The sequence below is a fragment of the Cinclus cinclus genome, chromosome 14 (assembly GCF_963662255.1).
Source record: "Cinclus cinclus chromosome 14, bCinCin1.1, whole genome shotgun sequence".
NCBI classification, from domain to species: Eukaryota; Metazoa; Chordata; class Aves; order Passeriformes; family Cinclidae; genus Cinclus; species Cinclus cinclus.
In genome coordinates this window covers 5,999,429-6,020,395 of record NC_085059.1, presented here as the reverse complement: position 1 = coordinate 6,020,395, position 20,967 = coordinate 5,999,429, and the positions used below count along the sequence as shown (strand labels likewise).

The following is a 20,967-nucleotide window of genomic DNA, read 5'->3' as shown; positions in this document are numbered from 1 at the left end:
GACACCAGTCTGCCCACAGCAGGTTTGTGTGGCCCGGGGCTAACTGGTACCCAGAATTTGCAGGTCAGTTCCTTGCAAGGGTGTGATTTTGTTCCTACAGCTTAGAACACATTCAAGACCAGATCAATTACTCATCAATTAGCTGCTTTTCCACAGTGTGGCTGCTGCCCCAGGTGAGCTCAGAGGTCTCAGAGAGAAAGAGAGATCACACAACAAAAAGGAAGGCATCCCTTGGGATGAATATGAACCCCAGACATGTTCATGAGAAACCCAGAAAGAGCCTGTGAGAGTGGTGATTTGTGTTATCTCACTGTATCCACTGACTTCCAAAAAGTGCCTTGGCCTCCGCATTCAGTGCTGAATCACTCTTTGGGCACACACAGTGCTGTGTGCTCTGCTTCCCTGTCTCAGGGCAGGGCTGTGAACAGGCACCAGTTCTGTGCCTCCAAGTCTCAGGCAGCACCTGCCTCACCTCCAAATTCCCTTCTGGAGGCTCCTTGCCCTCCTTCCTTTCTCCACCCACTTTCTGTTGTGCTGCTGGATTTTTCCTTTCTCTTTTGTGTCCGAAATTCACTGGGCAGCAAGCACACAGATCTCTCCTCTCTGCTGAAATCCCTGCATGTCTGCTCATTTCCTGAGCCCTTCTGTAGCCTGTGTACCCACTGAACACTGGCTGGCAGCTCTGGCTAATGGGGCTCCCCGGTAGAAAGCCACCAGGGCTGAGCTGTGTTGTGTCACACCACGTCCCCAGGCACTGCAGATTTGTAACAGAGCTTTACTCCTCTTCTTCTTGATCTCTCAAAGGAGCCAGCTCATCTGGAGCTGGCACCAACAGGAGGCATAATTAAGAGTATCAGACAGAGCTGCTCAAAGGCAGCGCTTGGCTCCCTGTGCAGCCCGAGAGTGTTTGCACACACAGAAGGCAGGGGGGTGCAGGGGGGCATGGTGAGCTAATCCCGAGGCCTCCCTTCTTCCTGATGCTTTCCTCTGGGGCTCATCTGCATTGCACATTTGTGGGCAGAGGTTTCTGGTGTCACCTCCTTCAGGAGGTTATTTCCTTGCACAGAGGACACATCTCTCCCTGCAGGGTACCTCCTGTATCATCTGCTGCAGCTTCATGCCCTGCCAGACCCACTGAGGCCCTTCCTCTTCCTCACAGAGCCCTGAGCAGGGTTCTGACTCTGCTGTTCTGGGCCATCTTCCCACATCCTCCTGGGTGGTCGCCCTGCCCGTACCTTGATGTGAAACCCAACAAGGTCAGGTTGCTGTTGGGACCCTCAGGACCACTGGTGGCAGCTCCCCACTGCTCCACTGCCCCCTCCAAGTGATGCCACCGGGGTCTGCCCCATGCACTGAGCGTGTGAAGGATACCACATGGCACTGGAGACACCCATCTTTTCTTTGTGACATCAAACTCCTTTTTCTGAATGCTATAATTGCCACTGACTCCTCCACACCTCTGCTCCATCCCTTTGGAGAGGTAGGATTGCAGGGGAGGCTTGGGAAGAGGCTGCCTGCTTCAACCCTTGCAAGCTGAGGAGGTGAAGGGTAGAGGGTTTGGGAATACAGATTCCACAAGTGATGAAGCCATGATATCAGGGATGCCAGATGGAAGCATCAGTACCAAATATTGTTGGCATTAGCTGGTGCTGAGTGTGTTCCAGGCTGTGCGATTCTCCCAGTGTACATGTGTTGCCCTCCCCATAGTACCAGTAGCTGGACCATTTCTTTTTGTAATGGCAATCAAAAATAACAGCTTCCATCAAGGACCAGCATTCCCCTGCCCAATGCTGGCTGTTCCAGGTGCTGGCACTGCAAGCTCACACAATTTCACTCACATCAGGCTTGGAGCCCCATCTAAACATTGTCATTTCACCAGGCAGAGTGCTTGTCTTGAGTTTTGAGACACAGAGCCTGTACCCAGGACCACTCCAGCAAGAGCTGGAGAGGTTGTTTTCAGGTGTCTTATTTCCACCATTAAAAAAGAGGCAATTTGAAACATTTGGATGCTGGCATAAACAAATAAAGCAGAGAGCCCAACAGCAAATTAGATCAGAAGCCCTTTGAGCTCTTGGGACAAGCCCAGGTTTCAGCATTACATATAAAATTGTTCTTTGAAAGACACTGATTAAAGTCAAAACTCCCCACAAGTTTAATGAGCTGCTTCTTTGCCTTACAGAACATTGGCAAAAAGATGTCGTGCCAACAGTTCATAGCAAACCTGGATGGGCTGAACGATGGGAAGGACTTTGCAAAGGATTTGTTGAAGGTAATGTGATATAAATAGACAGTGGGATACTGTCATTATTATTGCAGTGCCATCTAGTCCTGCTGGGACACTCTGAGGCTTTCAATCAGCATTTTCCAGTTGTTTCATGAGAAGAATTGTAACCCCTATGAATGTCTCTGCTAACTTACAGTGAGCCAAAATAGATCTGTTCCCTGGTGGTGTTTTATCCAGGTTTGAGGCATATCTGCCCTCAGAGCATACCAAGGGCCCTTTTCCCCCAGCAGTTCAGATAATGCCCAGAGCAAGGTACTGCCCACCCCAAAACACAACCATCCAGCACCAAAACTTTTCTCTGCCTCCACTACCACGTGATGAAATGCAATGTTCCAACACAGCCAGTGCAGTACCATGGGATATGGTTAAATGTCCCAAAGGGAGTATTTTCTCCTGCCACGTGGTTTAGCAGCACCATTGCTCTCTGCACCTGCTGCAGGTCCAGCAGCCTGACCTGCATTTCACTCTATGGAAGGAGCTTGGAAGGAGAGGTGCCACATCAGGGGTGTCACATCATGTTTGGGGTGCCATCCCCATCTCCTAGCACACCTCACCCCTCTGAATGGTCAGGAGCACCTCCACATTCTGCTCTGCTAGCCCATTCCTGCTTCTATTCCAATGCCCCAGGGAAGCCACTGGAATTTTGCACAGAAGGAACTGGAAAAGCTGATTCCAAGGTCATTCATCCCTCCCCTGCTACTCAGTTCAAGCCTCCCTTGTCATTTCACCTATTTAAGACACCGAAGGTGCCATGGCATAATCCTGAGTCTTCTACCATTGTGTGTAGGCCAGGATTCACTCAGAACTAGCTACAGCACCCAGAATGAGTAAAAAACATCATATTCAGGTTCCTGAGCAGGGCTGGCTGGCAGAGCCCTCTGCTGCTGCTGTGTCCTGTCCAATACCCAGTGTGTGACACACAGAAAGAAGGGGTCCAGCAGGACAGCAGCCCTCCTGCTCACCAGGAAATGCATCTCCAGGACAGCTCAGCAGGGAAAGTATCTCCAAGTACACAGATGGGGTGTGGAGGAGGAGATGTCTCCACAAGCAGACATGACTTCCATGAGAGACACAGCTAATTCCATGTTCTTTTTTCAGACTCTATATAACTCCATCAAGAATGAGAAGCTGGAGTGGGCCATGTAAGTATATGCTAAGCATTAAAGGGATAGTGTGTCTTTCCAAGTAGCTCAGTCATGTTTTCAATCCCAGAATATTTCCTGCCAAGCCCTTAAGTGCTGAAGTCCCTCTGTAGACAAATGGATTTTATTTATGGCTTAGACACAAAGGCAGTTGGGAAGGTTGGTGGCAGGCTGTGGATCCACCACCTAAAAGAAGGGAATGCCCTCTTTGTTTACTATTACACTTGTAAAATGCTGGTCCCTCTCCAGGTGCTTCAGAAGTCTTTGCACAAGCTAAAGTCTGGGGCTATTTTGGTCACCAAAACTTTCCATCTCTCCCACTTTTTTTTTTTTCTGGAAATAGTATCAGAGAATCACCTAAGAAGGAAGAGAGTGTGATATTTCTAGTTCAGCTTCCTCCTCAAAGTATGGTAAACACCGAATTCAGACCAGGATGCTCAGGGCTTTGTTCAATTTGATCCTGGATCCCTCCAAGGATGGGGAAACCACAGCCCCTCTAGATCTACAAACCAATATTTCATTATTATGAGAGTGGCATTTTCTCTTGTCTCTGTTGTTTTGACTTCTGCCTACTCTCTGTTGTCCTTGTGCCATGCACTGCAATGAGGAGCCCAGCTTTGTCCTCTCAATAACCCCCTCACACAAGGCTGCCATGAGGTATCACAAAGCCACCTCTTCTGCAGATTGAACAAATCCACTTCTCTCAGCTGTTTCTTACATCGCAAGCGCTGAAGCCCCCAAGTTTCCTGGCCTCAGCTGAAGTCTCTCAGCTTGCTGATGCCCTCTCCTGTGCTGGGGGCACTGTTTGCTGTATCACGATATGATGCAGGGAGTGCAGAGCAGACGATCACTTCTCTTCGCCTCCTCACTGTGCCGCTGTTACACAGCCCAGGATGCTCCTGCCCTCTGCTTCTGCCAGGACACCCTGCCTGCTCCTGCTCATCACCCGGAGCCCCAGCGCAGCACTCGGCCCTCTCAGTGGTGGCCTTGTACCCTTCTTTTTTATGTCATCTACAAGTTCCCATGAGATCATCATTTGTTATGCTGAAAGGAGCCTGGAAATATCTGGCAGGGTGGGCTCCATCACAGGTTCACACAGCACCTTCCTCAGTCCTTCTTCCCCTTCTCTGCCACTCACAGCACAGCCCAGGATCTTCAGCGAGGTTCCCCAGTCCAATGTCCCTCGAGGGGAAGCCCGTGACAGACCTGAGGTCTTAAGGTGGCACAGGGGACATTCCTCTCCTCTCCTCTCCTCTCCTCTCCTCTCCTCTCCTCTCCTCTCCTCTCCTCTCCTCTCCTCTCCTCTCCTCTCCTCTCCTCTCCTCTCCTCTCCTCTCCTCTCCTCTCCTCTCCTCTCCTCTCCTCTCCTCTCCTCTCCTCTCCTCTCCTCTCCTCTCCTCTCCTCTCCTCTCCTCTCCTCTCCTCTCCTCTCCTCTCCTCTCCTCTCCTCTCCTCTCCTCTGTAGGACCTTCTGTGCCATCAGCCCCATCACTGCTCTCTTCCTCGTATTACCCTGACCAAAAACCCATCAGGAGCGGGTGCGTTCCTCCCTCGGTGACTCCCGGGATGGACACAGCGCAGGCTGCTTTATGACAGGACAGTTCAGGAGCGCATCAGCCTCGGGATGCTGTGCTTACACAACACAGCTCCCTGCTCGGACACATCCCGGGGATGTCACTCACCCTGCCGGGGTTCCTCTGGCTCCGGCCAGCAGATCTCTCCCGCCTTTCTTCACCCAGCCCGATGTATCCCCACATCCCTTCCTTCATCCCAACCGGCCCGGGGCCTGCCCTGATGCAGGGTGTCCTGCTGGGCTGCAGGCTCAGAGCCCTCAGCTCCTCTGCAGGGGGACAGATGCTCCCTGACGTGAGGATTCCCTGGCACAGGCTACGTGGTTTTCTTTCGGAGACCTGGCATTGAGTCATAACCTTGCACAGCCAGGACCCTCTTCTTTCTGCTTGCCTCTGCCCTGTGTCCTTGTCCATCCCAGGGAAGGAGATGCCCTTGCCCATACATCCCACCGGACAGGTAGGTGTGCACCCAACAGCAAGGAGCTCAGAGGGGTGCAGCCCAAACACCTGAGCCCCACTAACTCCCCACTCAGGAATAGAACCTAAGCTCTGCCTCAGCCCCAGGACTCCTGTGGTGCTGAGGACTAAGAAATCATCTTTCTTTACCAAGAGGTGTCTGATGCTTTGGCCATCTGCTCGTTGGAGGTGAGGAATTGTGGTTTACTTCTCACATCCCACAAACCTCGGCTGAGGTTTGGTCCCACCCTGATCTGCAACCCGAGGTGACCACTCATCCCATTTAGACATTGACACGTATAAGACAGGGCAGAAAAGCTTTTCTCCTTCAGGTCCCAGGGACACTGGGAACCATCACTTCCCATACAAGTTCTACTTCCTTTGTGTCAGAGTAGGTTCATCTCCTGAATGTCTGCAGATCTTCTGCTCCTCAGAGATGCAGAAGACATTCCTAAAGATACTTCACTGTCTAGGAGGCCCCAGGCATTGCCTCTCAGCAGTTGAGAAATGCTGGTAATACCTTGGTCTTCATCAAAAATCCTCCTTAAGCACAGAATTGGAGACCTTCCCTGTGAGATATTTGTAGTCCTCAGCGTGGGATGTCTGCAGTTTCCTGGTGTTCAGACAAGCACCCAATCCTTACCTGTTTTGAGTGACCTCACAGTGGGACCACTGGGACCTGCCACCCCGAACTCCTCCCAACTCAGACCACAACTTTTGGCACTCTCTCTGTTACAGTCCCAACATCTCCTTCCTTTTTCTTTCTCAGACCAGTCCTGTAATAAAAACTCTAAATCCAAAGCAAATAGGGCTGCCTTACACTGCGACCAAACCCACATCTCCTCCACTGATTCTCTTCTCTGATTTTGTTTCCAAGTGACGAGGACGAGTTGAGGAAATCACTCTCGGAGCTGGTAGATGACAAATTCGGAGCCAGTGCGAAAAAAGTGACAAGGATTGTTGACAGCAGCAACCCCTTCCTGGACATCCCCCAGGCACTGAACGCAGTCACCTACAAGCACGGCGTCCTCACCCGGAAAACCCATGCGGACATGGATGGGAAGAGAAGTACGTGATCTGGGACAGGGACAGGAGCGGTGCCCCAGCCTTGCCCTGGCTCTCCTGATGAAGGCATTTCCTCACCACATCCCGAGCAGCACAGGAGTGATCCCCATAAGTGCTAGGACAGAGGAAAAGGAGGGTGTTTTGAGGCATTTGTAGGTGTGAGTGTTTTCAGGAAGCCTCAGTCTTCTCACTGCTAAGGAATCTGACACTGACAGACCTGGCCTTCCATCCTGTTCATGGCTGTAATCCCAAATCCCAGTCTCTGAGCAGTGGGGGAAGGCTGGTTCCTCAGCAGTTGTCCACTCCAGCCCTGACCTTGGGGACAGCCTGGTCTGCCAAGCCTTGCTCCTGTCCATATCCTGCCATGTGCTGGCTGGGCAATAGCGCACCCCCTAGCTCTGCTACCAGCATATGGCATTACAGGAAAGGTAAAGGTATTTGGGAACTGTTAATGAGCAGAGATTAATTAAACCTTGCGTAATTCCTTTTGCTAATTGATATGAGTGGCCGGGTCACTGCAGCCGATTAAAAAGTCTTGAGTAGAGATTACCACCAAAGGCCTCCCTTACTTCCAGCACCTTCCTGATAGCCTGTGCTTGGAGGATCAGCTGTCTGGTGGTGATGTGGATGGCTCCCCTCACCTCCCACACTTCTCCAGCTTCTGCCAAGCTCTCTGCTCCAAGCCCATCGAGATGGCAATGCTCCCTCCCCAGGGGGACAGAAACTGCCTTATCCAGCTGCTCAATTCCAAGCAGAGGAGCTCAAGGAATGTCTCTGTTCTCCAAGCATTAGGTCCAAGGAACACGAGCCTGGTTTTGGAGGAGCAGAGACTTCCTGCAGGTGTCCACTGGTGCCCCTGCATTAGCTCATGTCTGGCTCTGACCTGCTTATGTTCCTGCTGGGAACATAAACCACTCATGAGCAATAGCCTGGAGGTGTGGGAGCTCTGGGCATCAGTGAGTGCCTGTGGTGGGTCAGGAGAAGGATTGGGTTTGCCTGGAAGGTCAAGCAGCACTGGCAGACATGTACAATTAAATATTCTTCATTTTTTAGCTCCCAGAGGAAGAAGAGGTTGGAAGAAATTTTATGCTGTGCTTAAAGGGACCGTCCTTTATTTACAAAAGGTAACCATGGGGGACTCTCCCCTTTGCTGTCTCCTGCTGTCTCCAAAGCTGCCATGCAGTCACATACCCAAGCAGAGGTGAATCCATGTCCTAACTTGGGCATGGACATCGACAGAGCTCCTCCAGAGACCAGAGCTGGAGGATGCTGTCACCTTTGGTGGTGGTGTTCATGGTAAGGGCACTATTCACAGCCCCAAAGGGAACCCCAAAGGAAGAAGCATGAAAGAGGAAACACAGATTTCTGCAGAAGGATCCCAGCAAGTAGGAGCTATTGAGGAGGATGAATGAACAGATGATATAGAATGGGTGAAGTAGGATGTTTGTGAGAAATTAAATAGGAAGGTGAACAGGTGGAGCATTTGACCAGTCTTATCCTGCCTATAGTTTTATTTGCTGGCATAGATCTGATTATGTACAACCTTATTGAGTCTGTGGTATAGGAAGCCAGCTGATGCAATCTTTTTGGGTTTCACTAGAGCTTTTTACACTGTCTCTCACAGGATCCTTCTGGACAGGATGTCCAGCAGACAGCTGGATAAACACATCATGTGGTGGGTGAGCACTTGGCTCACAGGTTGGGCACAAAGGGTGACAGTGGCTGGGGTGACATCAGACTGGTGACCTGTCACTAGTGGGGTTCCACAGGGCTCCATCCTCCATCCTGTGCTCTTCAACGTCTTCACAAATGGCTTGGACACAGGACTCAAGGGAATACTGAGTATGTTTGCAGACAACACCAAACTGAGAGGAGCTGCTGACTCCCTCAAAGGCAGAGGCCCTGCAGAGAGATCCTGACAAATGAGAGGCCTGAGCAGTCATCAGCTGTATGAAGTTAACAAAGACAGTGCTGGGTTCTGCACCTGGGACAGGGGAATCCTGGATGCACAGACAGGGGGGAATGAGAACCTGTGGAGCAGCTGTGGAAGGGGACCTGGGAGTCCTGGTCAATGGCCAGTTGAATATGAATCAGCAGTGCCCTGGAACCAGGAGGGACATCTGTGCCCTGGGGACATCAGGCCCAGCATTTGGATAAGGCTCTTGGACACAGGGTGGGATTGTTGGGGTGTCCTGTGCAGGGCCAGGAGCTGGAGTTTATGGTCTTTGTGGGTCCCTTCCAGCTCAGAAGATTCTGTGATTCCACAGTTCTATGCTGAAAATCTATATTCTTCAGGACCTTGATGACCTGGATCCTTCCATGGGCTGTCAAGTGACACTTTGTGCCTCTCTTCATTTCTGTTCATTGTGTAGCCACCTCCAGTCAACACAAGTGTAATTCCCAGGCCCTCATGGGACACAAAGTCACCATGGAACAGCTTCCCTGAACGCTCTAGCATTCAGTTCTATGGCACTTGGATGCTTGGAAGATTTGCTGGAAACTCTTTTCTGAGGGAAAATCCGAGGAGACTGGATAGGGGCTCACTTGAGTGTTAATGTGAGCCAACCCAGGATGCCAAATGTCTGTTCATCATCAACATAACCCACTGAACTAGGTCTGAACTACCTGAGCAGCACATTCTGTGCAGTAACCCGTTGAACTCACCTTGCTGGAGCAGCACTCCCCGTGGGTAGATGCTCCTGAGCATTATCTCCACAGCAATGAGAGTAAACAAACATTGGATTATATAAGAGAGGCAGAAAGATCCTCGGGGCAGCAGGGAGTTATGACTCAGAGCTCGTAGCACACCCCCATGACTCTCGTATTTCTCCATGTCCTATGGCACATGTCAAAAGCCAGCAGAAATCTGGCAGCAGTGGATCCTAACTCCCAGTGTGGGTTGCTCTTAGCCCAGTGGTGTTTTTACAGCTGTGCCACTCTCTCCTGCAGTTTAGGGAAGCTGAAGCACACAGAGGAGCCCAAATCTCCTCCAGCCCTCTAAGTATGGTATTCTTCAAGCCAGCAGCACTCTTCTCACCCCTCAGTCCTTGTCTCATTACACATCTTCACATGGGGTCCACCAGAGTCCTCATGCTGACCCATGGGTTATACATGAGGTATTAACTTGTGCAGAGTTACAGTCAACATTTAATTGCATGACACTTTTTTGTGTGGGGAGGAAAAAGAATAGATGTTCCAACTATCATGGGACTATTTGGATCTAAATGAATTTTCCATCAAGGACTTCTCTTGGGCTGAGTCTGATGAGAGGGTATGTATTGAGAATGAAATACACCTTCAGGATGGGATTTTCTTCCCTGGCAGCAGAAGGAGCCATGAAGCCAACATGGAGTGTCATTGCTGCTGCTGGGGCAGAGGTGTTGGGGGTTCTTCACTGTGCAAGGCTTGCAGCAGTAACTACTCCTTAACAGAGTTCTTTATGTTTGAGGTGTTTAGGATTTGAAAAGAGAGCAAGGATGAGGCTGACGTGGCAGTGAGGAGATCAATGCTCTTATCTCAGTGACCTTCAGGATCAAATGGTTCAGAGACTGAGGGCTTTCTTTACAGAAAAGGATGAAGGAGCAAAACACCCAAGATGTGGCTGCATTATGAAAGTGTCTGATAAATGAGAGCCATGACTGATGTGTAATTAGCGGGAGGGACCAGAACTGCCAAGGGTGCCCCAAGGAAGTAGCATTTGGAACAACAACAAAAATAAACCGAAGGAATGTTTGGGCAAAGGATTTGGGGAAAGAGGGGTTTCTTACTCATGAGCTGCTGCCAGGTGGTATTATAGTTCTCTCCAGGGAATTCCTTGGGCTTGGCTGTAGACAGTGTCTATCAGGCTTGCAGAGACAGGACAGAAGGATGAGAACAAAGTCCTTGCCCTGTCATTTGCAAACATTCCCAGCACCACACCGGAGAGTGGATAAACATCCACCTGCCCTGTGGATCCTTGGTGTCGTTTCTGGCCTATGGGGTGGTTTGTAGAACAAAGGAATTGCACAATACAGGAAGGAAGTGGTGTGCCAGCCTCTCTAGCTTTCAGCAGAAGACAACTGCAGATAAACATAAGGTAGAACCTTGGCTGAGCAGAAATCACTGGGGAAAGATTTGCTGATGGGAAGGTAGAGGAGAAAGTTCCTGCTTCCAGAACCACCTGATGTCATGGAGCACAGGTTCAGCCTGTCTACTTTTCTGCTCAGAACAAATTAAGAATCTAGGCTTTAACAGTAAATTCACAGAAGTTGAGCAGGGAACTACATTTGGTTTTGAGGGTCAAGTTGAGTACAAATAAAACCGAGAGGTACAGGGAAGGTGGGAGGAAGGAGGGGCTGGGTAGGTGGATGTGTAGACAGGAGGAATGGCCAGACCCAGAGGAAGTGGACATAACACAGGCAGAAGGGTAGGTGGACAGGCAGAAGTCAGTCTGACAGAAGCAATTCAGGCAGCAGCCATAAACCTGCTGAAGAGGAGATGTCACATGTCATTGACTCGCTGGTGTTAATTGCTGGATCAGCATGTTCCAACACAGTCTGCTGAAGCAATTGCTTGATCCCCTAAAGGGATGCACCAGAGTCTGGAGGAAGAGACACAGGCTTGGGAGCAGGGCACACCTCTCCTGTGCACTAATCTGCTCTGGGCACTGACTCACTCCATGGCCTTTGGCAACTTACTTCACCTCTCTGAAATGGGGATAATAACCCTTAATCACCACACATAGAGGGGGTTAAGAAAAATGATGGAGAGCTATAAAGCACAATGTGCTTTGATACTGAAGTGCTGGAAAGGGTGCAGGTCTTCCCACAGGTTCTGTCCCCTACCAGGAAGGGGTTCCCAGCACAGCCCTGAGCCACAGGCACTGTCCCATGCAAGCAGACCCTTGCCAAGAGCTCTGGGGAGGGCCAAGATCTTGCCTGGACTGAAAAGGGCAGAGGGGTTCATCTTCCTAATTAAATGGTGTGTTTAGGATGGTAGCTGTGAGGTGAAGAAAAGAAAGAAGAGGAAAAGCCACTCACAAGCCAGAGCACGAGGAATATCTGTTGGCCCATGTCTGTGTTCCCAGCACTGCCCAGGGCTGGTTCTGAGGCATGAGGAGAGGGCAGCAGAACTGATACACTGGGCTCTCCCACCCCATCCAGGTGTCCTACAATGGCAGGCATAAGAGCTAGATGTCTTTTCACGGCAAAATAAGCTTTGAGATTAGTTGTGGATCTGCTCACAGTGGTAGGCGGCAGGGGACAGTGACCCAAAGGCACCAGGATCTCCCAGCATTATCAGCCAAAAATGCCATTGTGACCACCTGGCATTGGGATGAGCCTCCTGGAAGAGCCATCCCAAGCAAGGAGCCTCCAGCACTGTTCACTCCTGCGAAGGCAGAAGTAGAGAGAACCTGTTTCATTCAACCTCACATTGATTTACTGGGCCCAGCATTAGAAAAAGAAGATTGGATTGTTTTCTTACACCAGCATTGATGCCTGAGAGCATGAAATCCATGAAGGCAATACTTGATGATTCCATTCAAGATGAGGATCTGCATTAGTCAAAGCACTCAGCAGCTGCGGCAGTTTCCGCTTGTCACACACCATTAAGCTGGGCTATTTTGCACTGTATTTTCAGAAAGCTGATTTTGAAATAAGAGATCATGGGCAGCACAGTCAGATTTATTCAAATCCAGAGAGCTTCAGCCTCAGAAAAATATCCCAAATTGAAGTCTCTCTACAATACGTAAGGCCCAAGAAGCAGTATCTTTCTCAGGGAAATATTTCTTTTCCAGTGGGGTAACACATTAGGTCTTCACAAGGTAAAGCATTTGTTTTTCTCTGTGCAAAAGGCTGATGGCCCATCCCTCTGGCTACTGAAATAACCACGATGGTAAGGTCATCTGTACTGCCCACCTGAGTGTCTCCCTGAACACAGGATACCTGCAGCACCCAGCCTTCCTGTGCTGGAAAGCCAGGGCTTTTCTTTGGGATTCACCATCCCTGGGAACCTGCGCCAAACATTTGTGAGTGGACCCATGGCATTTTTTTTTTTTTTTACTAGGCCAAGTTTCATATGATGATAAGCACAGTATGGCAACCACTCTCCTGGGTGGGATGATTGCTTCAAAAAATGAGGGAAGAAAAGCTTCAGTGGCTCACTTTCCATCAGGAGCAAGAGTTGGGGATTGACATTCATGAGCTCGGGAGTGCTGGTGCTCAGTTCAGTCAAGAGCAGCAGAGGGGAAAACTTTCTGACCAGAGAACAGCCTCACTGACCAGGGTTACCATCCCAGAGGCTGCAGCACAGCTTTTCCCTGAACCAGCTGCATTTGTTCCACTGGGACATGGGAAACAGGAGACAATCCTTTTGCAAATCTGCAGAACGGTTGTGGCTTGGAAGTGGAGGAAGGCTTGGGGCGTGTAGACCATCATCACCAGACAGACCTGCCCTGGTGCTGACAGCCAAGGGCACTCGCGGAAAGTAGAATATAGAGTACATTAATCCTGTAGCACTGTAATCACTTGGGCAAGGCAGGGCATTCTGGGGACACTCTGTCCTGCCATGGCCCCTAACGTGGCTGGGGTGGTGGTTTGCTTTAGCCAGGGTCAGATTCTTTCCACCAGGTTCTTTTTTCACCTATCCATGCATCCTTTCTGTCCCCCCATCCGACTGGTTGAGCTGGCAAGGGTGCAGAGTGGTAGGCAGGATATTGTGTTAAGTCACTGGGAAAGTAAAAGGGTAAACACAGGATTGACTGAAGTTTTTTTCCTCAAATGTGCTGTGCCAAGATCATAATTTCAGAATCCCATGTTTGGTACTTTCTACCTTTTTATAAAATATAAACACGTAAGGTTACTGCTACATTCTCTGCTCATGTGAAGTTGTCCTTCAGTGGAGAAAGTAAAGCAAGTATACAGGGAATGCTGCTGCAATTTGCATGTGCCAGTCTAATAAATTACTGGGGACACCATGCCAAAGAAGCACATGTGCTAAAGGGAGACTAAGCCTGGTTCAGGGGGGCCAGACTCAGACTGGCAACTGCCCATCAGGCCCCACACCTGTATAGAGGTGCACTGGTTGCAGGGATGCTGCTGTTCCAGGGCAACCTTCCTCCACACAAAGCTGTAGTGATAGGACAAGAAGCAATGGGGTTAAACTGAAAGAGGGGAAATTTAGCTAGATATTAGGAAAAAATTCTTCCCTGTGAGGGTGGGGAGGCCCTGGAAAAGGTTGCTGAGAACAGCTGTGGCTGCCCCTGGATCCCTGGAAGTGTCCAAGACCAGGTTGGATGGGGCTTGGAATAGCCTGGGATAGTGGAAGGTGTCCCTGCCCATGGCAGAGGTTGGAATGAGGAGAGCTTTGAGGTCTCTTCCAGCCTGAACCATTCTATGAGTCCATGAAGCTGCAGCAGCAGGGCAGGTGCTCGTTGGTATCCTCTGTTGATTGGGAGTTGCATCCTGGTTTGAGCTCTGTGCTGTGGGGGAAGCTCTGCAGAAACATGGCCCTGCCTTGTGCCTCCCCACAAAGCCTCAGGCATGTGCTGTGTTAGAAATAACTATTGATAATTATGTTTAAAACTTTCATCTCCTTCTTTACATCTTCCCACTGAACTTAATGATGGAAGCAGTTGCCAGATGTTAATTATTATCATTATCAGCTCCTAGCATTTACTGTACAAAGCAGTGCTTTTCCTGGTCTCGGCACTCTGTGATTATAGCGCAGGGAGAAAGGCAGGTTCATTAAAGCAGCCCGCAAATGTTAGTGTTGTCATTATCCAATTAACGTTCCTCTTCACAGGATGAATATAAACCTGACAAAGACCTCTCTGAAGTGGATCTGAAGAACGCCATCCGTGTGCACCACGCCTTAGCCACAAAAGCCTCTGACTACAGCAAGAAGTCCAACGTGCTCAAGCTGAAGACAGCTGACTGGAGAGTCTTCCTCTTCCAGGCCCCGTGAGTCCCAGCCCTCCCTGCAGTGCCTGGATGGGCAGCCTGACTTCCAACCACTACCAGACTCCCTCTGCCCTGGCCAGATCACTTAGGGGCACACCTGGGGGGAGGAAGGGGCTGAGGGTCATTTCTGCAGGGCTATGCAAAGGATTTGGTCATAGGTCAGAGTTTCTTGGTAGCTTTGTGCCAGTCCTTGAGGTCCTTCCCAGCTGTCACCAAGGCAGGCTGAGCAGGATGAGCTGGGATGGGCAGGCTGAGTGAGAGGGCTCCTCTTGATAACTTTTGTTGGCATATTCTGGAAGGGAGGAAATCTGTGTGGTGCAGGTGATGATTATCCTTGTCAGCTTTTGATGGGGAAACTGTCTAAACCTCCTTAAAGCAGTCTCCCCAGCCAGGGTAGATGTTTTATCTTACTCCATTGCTGAGGAATGTTATGGTGTTAGTAAGTGTCAAGTGTGACAAAGTCATCTTCTGTCTCACCTGCTGAGAGAGGTGACATTGCCTGAAGGTTGGGCTGGGGTTACTATGGTCAAGCTAAAGCTTGACATCTGGATTTGTGCAGCAAACATCCAGTTGAAGGTTTGGGGGAGCAGTGTCTGGACAGATTTGATGAAGGACCCTGGGCAGTGTCTCATAAATGACATCCTGCTCTGTGGGGTCTCTGTTGAGCGGCTCTCACTCTCCTAAGAGCAGGACATCCTTGGCCCTGGCCTCTCCACAGCTCCTCAGGAATACAACCAGAGCTGATGGGGAAGGCAGGAGTGCCCAGGTTTTGAGAGGCAGACAGCAGCCCTGAAATGACCAGGGCACTGTAGAGGAGCCAGTTAGACAGTGTTTCCCTCTGTTCATAGCCTGGCACAGCAGTGGCATCAAAGCAACGCCACCGATGGCCTTCCTGAGCATGGGTGGCTCTAGGGCTGTTGTCAGCTGTTGTCTGGTCCTGGTTCAAGAGCATTTACAGACTCCCTCTCTCTTCTCCCCTCCTCCTTAACAGAAGTAAGGAAGAAATGCTCTCCTGGATCCTGAGAATCAACCTCGTTGCTGCCATTTTCTCTGCTCCAGCCTTCCCAGCTGCAATCTGCTCCATGAAGAAGTTCTGCCGCCCGCTCCTGCCTTCATCCATGACCAAACTGTGCCAGGTAATGTGTGAGAGAAGGAGTGGTGGAGGGGTGCCCAGTGCTCTGCAAGCCCTTCAGCTCAGGGTGAGCCCATCTGCAGGTCCCCCTGTCCCTGCCTGATGGGATGCATGATCACACTCAGGTGATCGGTGCAGGAACAGGGGAGTGGAGTGGGAAGCTCGGACAGAAGTGGAAAATCCTGGCATCTGGCCAGTGCTTCTTTTGCCATGGCTATAAAGAGCCCTGCGCACACGCCTGCCTGTTGGTTCTGGCTTGTTTATTGCTCTTTGCCCGCCACATTCCAGCACCTTCCTGTTGCCAGAGTGGGAGCAGCAGAATAGCTCCAGAGTTAATGCCACAGAGCCCAAAAGCCCAGGTTTGGTTTATATCATGGCACTCTCTTTCTGGAGCTCAAGAACCACAGACAAAAGGGATGTCTGAGTTCCAGTCAGTAGGGAAAGGTTTCTGGAAACAAGGGGGCACGTTGCACTGGGCTCAGCTACTCAAGAGCTGCTGCCATCCAAAGAGAAGCTTTTGTTTCCCTGTCCAGGGAAGGTCCAACATGCCTTAGCACTTCCAAAAAGTAAGGACACACTGCCACTGCCCCCCAGCAAAGGGGAGGACATCCTGAAATGTCAGGGCAGGGACACAGCTTCTGTCTGCTGAGACAGATGTGGCCAGGTGGTCACCTTTGTCAGAGCCCAGATGGGGAGGGTACTTCTACCTCCAAAAAGAGCAGATGAACATCTCCTGGGACAGTGCTGCTTCTGCCTGGCTGTTACAGGATACATGTTACAGGAGCTTTTTGTGCTTATGATGCCAAAGATGCCTCAGTGCCAAAGAAATCCACTCTTGGCACTTGAGATACCTGAGTTTTGCTCTTACTCCAATACCTGTGTTTGAGCTGCTCCTTATCAGATGAATTTACAAGTGCATCACGCACCTTTGGCTTCAGCACAGCCCTTGCAGAGAGAGTTCCCCCAGCCACAGGCAGGCGGAGCACTTGGGTGCTACACTCCCACGTTTTAATACCTGGCACGCTTCTCTCGGCAGGAGGAACAGCTGAGGTCTCATGAAAATAAAATGAAGCAGATTGCAGACGAATTAGCAGAGCATAAATTACATCCTGTAGAGAAGAGCCTCAAGTCAAAAGAGGCTGAGGAATACAGACTCAAAGAACATTACCTAATATTTGAGGTAAAGGAACTTTCATCTTTTCTGTGATAAATAGTACCTTGGCTGATTGAGGAGAACAGAACTCCAGAGTGGGTGCTGTGAGTCTGGGAGAGAGTGAAAGGAAAGAGAAGGACATGGGCTCCCAAGTTGGATGGGTCTTGGGGCAGCAAAAGCCTCACTGTTTTGCACTGAAGCTGAAGAAAGAAATAAGAGCTGCTTCCTCCCCTCTGTGATTTCTAACCAGAGGAGAGGAAAACTCACAAGAGAAAGAAAGTCTGCCTATACTCTGTCAAATCTTGGCATTTCCTCAGGTCCCAAGTAAGAGAGTGGTTCAGTTCTCAGTGTCACTCAGTCTTTTTCAGCAACATTATTAAAAAGCGAAGGGAATCCCTGGGACAGCTAATCCTGTTTTGCTGCAACCACTTTTGTAAATAAATCCAAACCCAGCATTAGAGCAGATTACAGACCCTTTGAGGATGCATGTAAATAAGTTTTAACTCCCTGAAAAGTCTAAGAATCATTTAATTGTGGGAGAAATTGGGTATTTTGTTCCAGTGAGAGTTGAGCAGAAGGTGTTGTTCCTGCCCCATAGGTGTCAGTGGGAAGGGACTGCTGGAGGCCTCTAGTCTTGCTTCCAGCAGGAACTTGGATTATTCCTAGACTTAGCCCAGACTGAGTGTGCCATTTGGTGCCCCAAAAATCACTAAGGATGGAAATATCCCACCTCCCTCATGCCAGGGCTGCACCATCCTTTTGTGTAACACCCAGCCTGATTCTCCAAAGCCACATCTCCCAGATGCTGGATCCCTTGTATTTGTACCAACCTTCCATATAGTTGCTACTGCTTCCCTTTTTCCAGTATCTGGTTTTGGATGCCTGGAGAAAAGTCTGTATCTGAGCTTTTTTCTGGACTGCTGAAGGCGGCTAGGGGGGCTATCTGGGTGACAACAGACTGCCTTTTCAGTTTTCAAGGAGAAGCTGGCACTTCCAGAGTGTAATTCATCTCACCTGTCTTATGAGATGTGCTCCAGAAATGCTTGTTTCTTTGTGCTGACAAAGAAACCAGCACCGGCTGTCTCTGAGATGTTAAGAGAAAGGGTGGGTATTACACAAGTCCTCAAAAAGATCACATCTAGCATTGGAACAAAGGATCCAGGCAGAGAGGATACCTCCCTTTATGCTGTGCTCTGTGAGGAGCACTGGGGACGCAGCTCAGCAGCAATAACTGAACCACTGGATGGAAACAGTGACAAGCAGAAATATTTTAAAAATCAAGGCGAGCTCCTAAATCAGGAAGCAGCAGGTCTGTTGATCTCATTTTGCCCCCAGTATCCTTCTTATACAATCACACTGGCAGCCAAGACCTGTAAAAGCAACTGGAGAGTCCTATACACACCCACCCACACACCCACATGCACCTTTCTCCTCAGAGTGTTGAACAATCAGCCTTTGCGCAGACCAGGCATTGTGCTGGAGTTAAATCTGTGGGCTGGGGTTAAATCTGTGGGGTGGGATTAGTGGGATGCTGATGGGATAGGGTGGGTTTTCCTGCAGTAGCTAGTAGGAGCTGTTTCTGCGTGCTGCACACACCATGGTCTGTCCCTGTTCCCAGGCTCTCTGTTCCCTCTTTCTCTGCAGAAGAGCCGCTATGAAACATATATCAACCTGCTGTGCATGAAGATAAAAGTGGGGACAGATGACCTGGAGAGGATTGAGACCAGTTTCTTCAAGGTGGAAGCCGAGGACATCGCTTTGCGGAAGACGCATTCCAGCCCTTCCCTGAGCCAAGGGCACGTGTCCATCAGCTGTAAGGCAGAAAAGGACATTTTAGAGCAGAACACTTAACAAGGAACACGTACACGGGGGGATGAACCGGCGATGCTCTGCGCTCCTGGACTTAGATTGATGAGCACAATTTTACTTAGGAAATTGTATGAGCAAAACTGTAGACATGTATGACATGGGGATTGCTCTAGTGGAAGAAATCAAAGAAGCTTTAGTTGACACTCTCTGACAATGCTCTGGCATTTCAGCATCATCTCTTCTTCATTCCCAACTGCACCAGTGGCTTTTCTTTCCCTCCTGCTGCAGCCTGCACAACAAAGGGATATGCTGGTTCTTCAAGGGCTGGGTCGCTCTTTCCTCCACCAGCCCTGTCTCTCCACCTTCCCTCCCTGGAGTCCCCAGCAGTTCATGGTCACAGTCCCTGGCAGAGCAGGAAACTGAGCCGAGACAACGTCTGTGGCACCACCAGCGCTCCCAGAGAAGGGCACAGGGTGGCAGGGGCACGTCCCTGCCCCAAGAGGAGCACGGCACGACAGGACAGGGTCTTGAGCTGGGCACTGACCGGGCTAGAGGAGCGTCACCTGCCCACGGCAGGAGAAGCCTGAAGGGCCCCCTGCTTCCTTATCCTTTTTATATATATATATATATATACATATGAATATATATAAATAAATATATATATATAAGGAAACTTTAATGTGGGTTTTTAACCTCAGTGTGCAAGTGAAGCAAGCTGCCTGGGGAAGACACCAGGGACGTGAAGGGTCTGACCAGCCCGCCAGGATGTTCTAAACAAATGGAGTAGCTGTGTATCATTTTTCTTTTCTTTTTCTCCCTTTTTTTACTCGAATGGAAATCCCACCTGGCTTTGCTGTGAAACATCGCTCTCCCATTCCTGCTTATTCAGACAAACTGCCCAAGTGGCTGCTCATTTAGCAACCACAGGATCCACCACTTTGGGTTCGAGGCACAACTGGAGTCGTGTGCCAGCTCCAGAGGAACCTTTGTGTGCAGGAGTAATCCCACCTGCCCGTCCCTGCTGTATTCCTCCATCCTGTGATGCACATGCTATACTCTTTTAAGTGGGAATTGTGTTTCTGTTCCTTTCTGCTGTCTGTGGTTCAATGATTTACTGTTGTGCTGAAGTGATTCCTCTGCATTTCAATGCCACGACTGTCCTCCCATACTTTATTTATTTCACTGTTCTGTTTGATCCTTTATCTCAGATTGCTTTTCTTTCCCGTAGGTGCGTTCACAGTAATCAAGTTCCAGTTTTGAAGGATCTTGTAGCTGCTAATTACAGTCATTTATTGTTTATATTTTGCAGCACTTTTTAAGCAAACATGATTTATTTGGACCTTCAGTGTTTGAGAGCCTATGGACTACTGTTTTCCATGATGGTTCATAACTCTAAAAACCTCTTCCCAACCTTATCGCCTCTTCTTTTATCTCTGTTTCTTTGTACAGTTTGATAGTTTATTTGAAATGATGCACTAAGAATCATGTAAAAAAAAAGAATAACAATAAAACCGAATCTGTTGGTAAAGAGAATTGGTCTGAAGCATCGTTCCACCATGTGCTGGATTGATCCCAGATTTCACAGCACCACAAGGCCAGCCTGATTCGGATATCCACCAGCACCTGATGCAGAAAAGAGAGGATCTTATGGACAGACAGAAATATCAATTCCTTTCCACAAGTGGGTACCAGCCCACCCATCCTCTTGGGTGGTTCTGAAGCGGGTGTGGATAGATGGGCTGCTTTGGGAACATGTTCAAGTAACTCCATATGGTGCATCCCAGATGTGTCTGTCCACATACAGCCTAGAGATTTACAGTAGCAGGAATGTACCGAGCCCTGCATTAGTGACTGGAGATGTTCTCACAAGGGCCCCCAGAGGAGTCTGTGGCTGTTTCTCCAAGGCATCTTTGCTTTTGTGTCAGGTATTTTACAGACATTCCTTGCACTGAACGCCTCCAAGATGTCACATGAAGTGTCTGGTTCTGAAACTCTCACAGTGGAAGTCCAGGAGAAAGCTGGGTCTTGTCTCCAAAATCACAGGTAATATTTTGTACTTCAGTCTTTCCTTTCTGAGCATCTCTTCCAGTGGACAGTGACATCTCCAGTGTGTTTGAGCTGCCACTAAGAGCAGCTCAGCCCCCTGGTTGAAGGTGCCAGTCTGCCATCCTCAGCTGGGAGTGACTTGCAGAGGAAAGCAAGATCTTGCAAAGTCTCCCTTGGGCAGCAGGAAAGAGACTCAGAGCCGTGAGACTGAACACCCAATGGATTTTGGAAGAGGTGGCAGCTGATGTCAGACAAGACTTGGCAAGGCAGCTCAGAGCATTAAACTTGCTTTTGCTGAGTACCTGCAGTTCACCTCATGCACAAGTCCTGATCCAGGTGTACAGGCACATGAAAATGTTTTGAGAGCAC

General features: G+C 49.6%; 1 protein-coding gene across 2 annotated transcripts in view; it reads left to right on the top strand.

Moving 5' to 3' along the window:
• Nucleotides 1-18,594, top strand: part of PSD2 (pleckstrin and Sec7 domain containing 2) — a 33,142-nt gene extending 14,548 nt beyond the window's left edge. For both annotated transcript variants that reach the window (XM_062501929.1, XM_062501930.1), the window contains 8 exons: nucleotides 2,180-2,269; nucleotides 3,383-3,426; nucleotides 6,331-6,521; nucleotides 7,572-7,642; nucleotides 14,301-14,458; nucleotides 15,450-15,594; nucleotides 16,627-16,770; nucleotides 18,388-18,594. In XM_062501929.1, coding sequence (XP_062357913.1) covers nucleotides 2,180-2,269; nucleotides 3,383-3,426; nucleotides 6,331-6,521; nucleotides 7,572-7,642; nucleotides 14,301-14,458; nucleotides 15,450-15,594; nucleotides 16,627-16,770; nucleotides 18,388-18,594 — 1,050 coding nt within the window. The remainder of the gene's footprint in view (nucleotides 1-2,179; nucleotides 2,270-3,382; nucleotides 3,427-6,330; nucleotides 6,522-7,571; nucleotides 7,643-14,300; nucleotides 14,459-15,449; nucleotides 15,595-16,626; nucleotides 16,771-18,387) is intronic.
• Nucleotides 18,595-20,967: the final 2,373 nt, after the last annotated feature.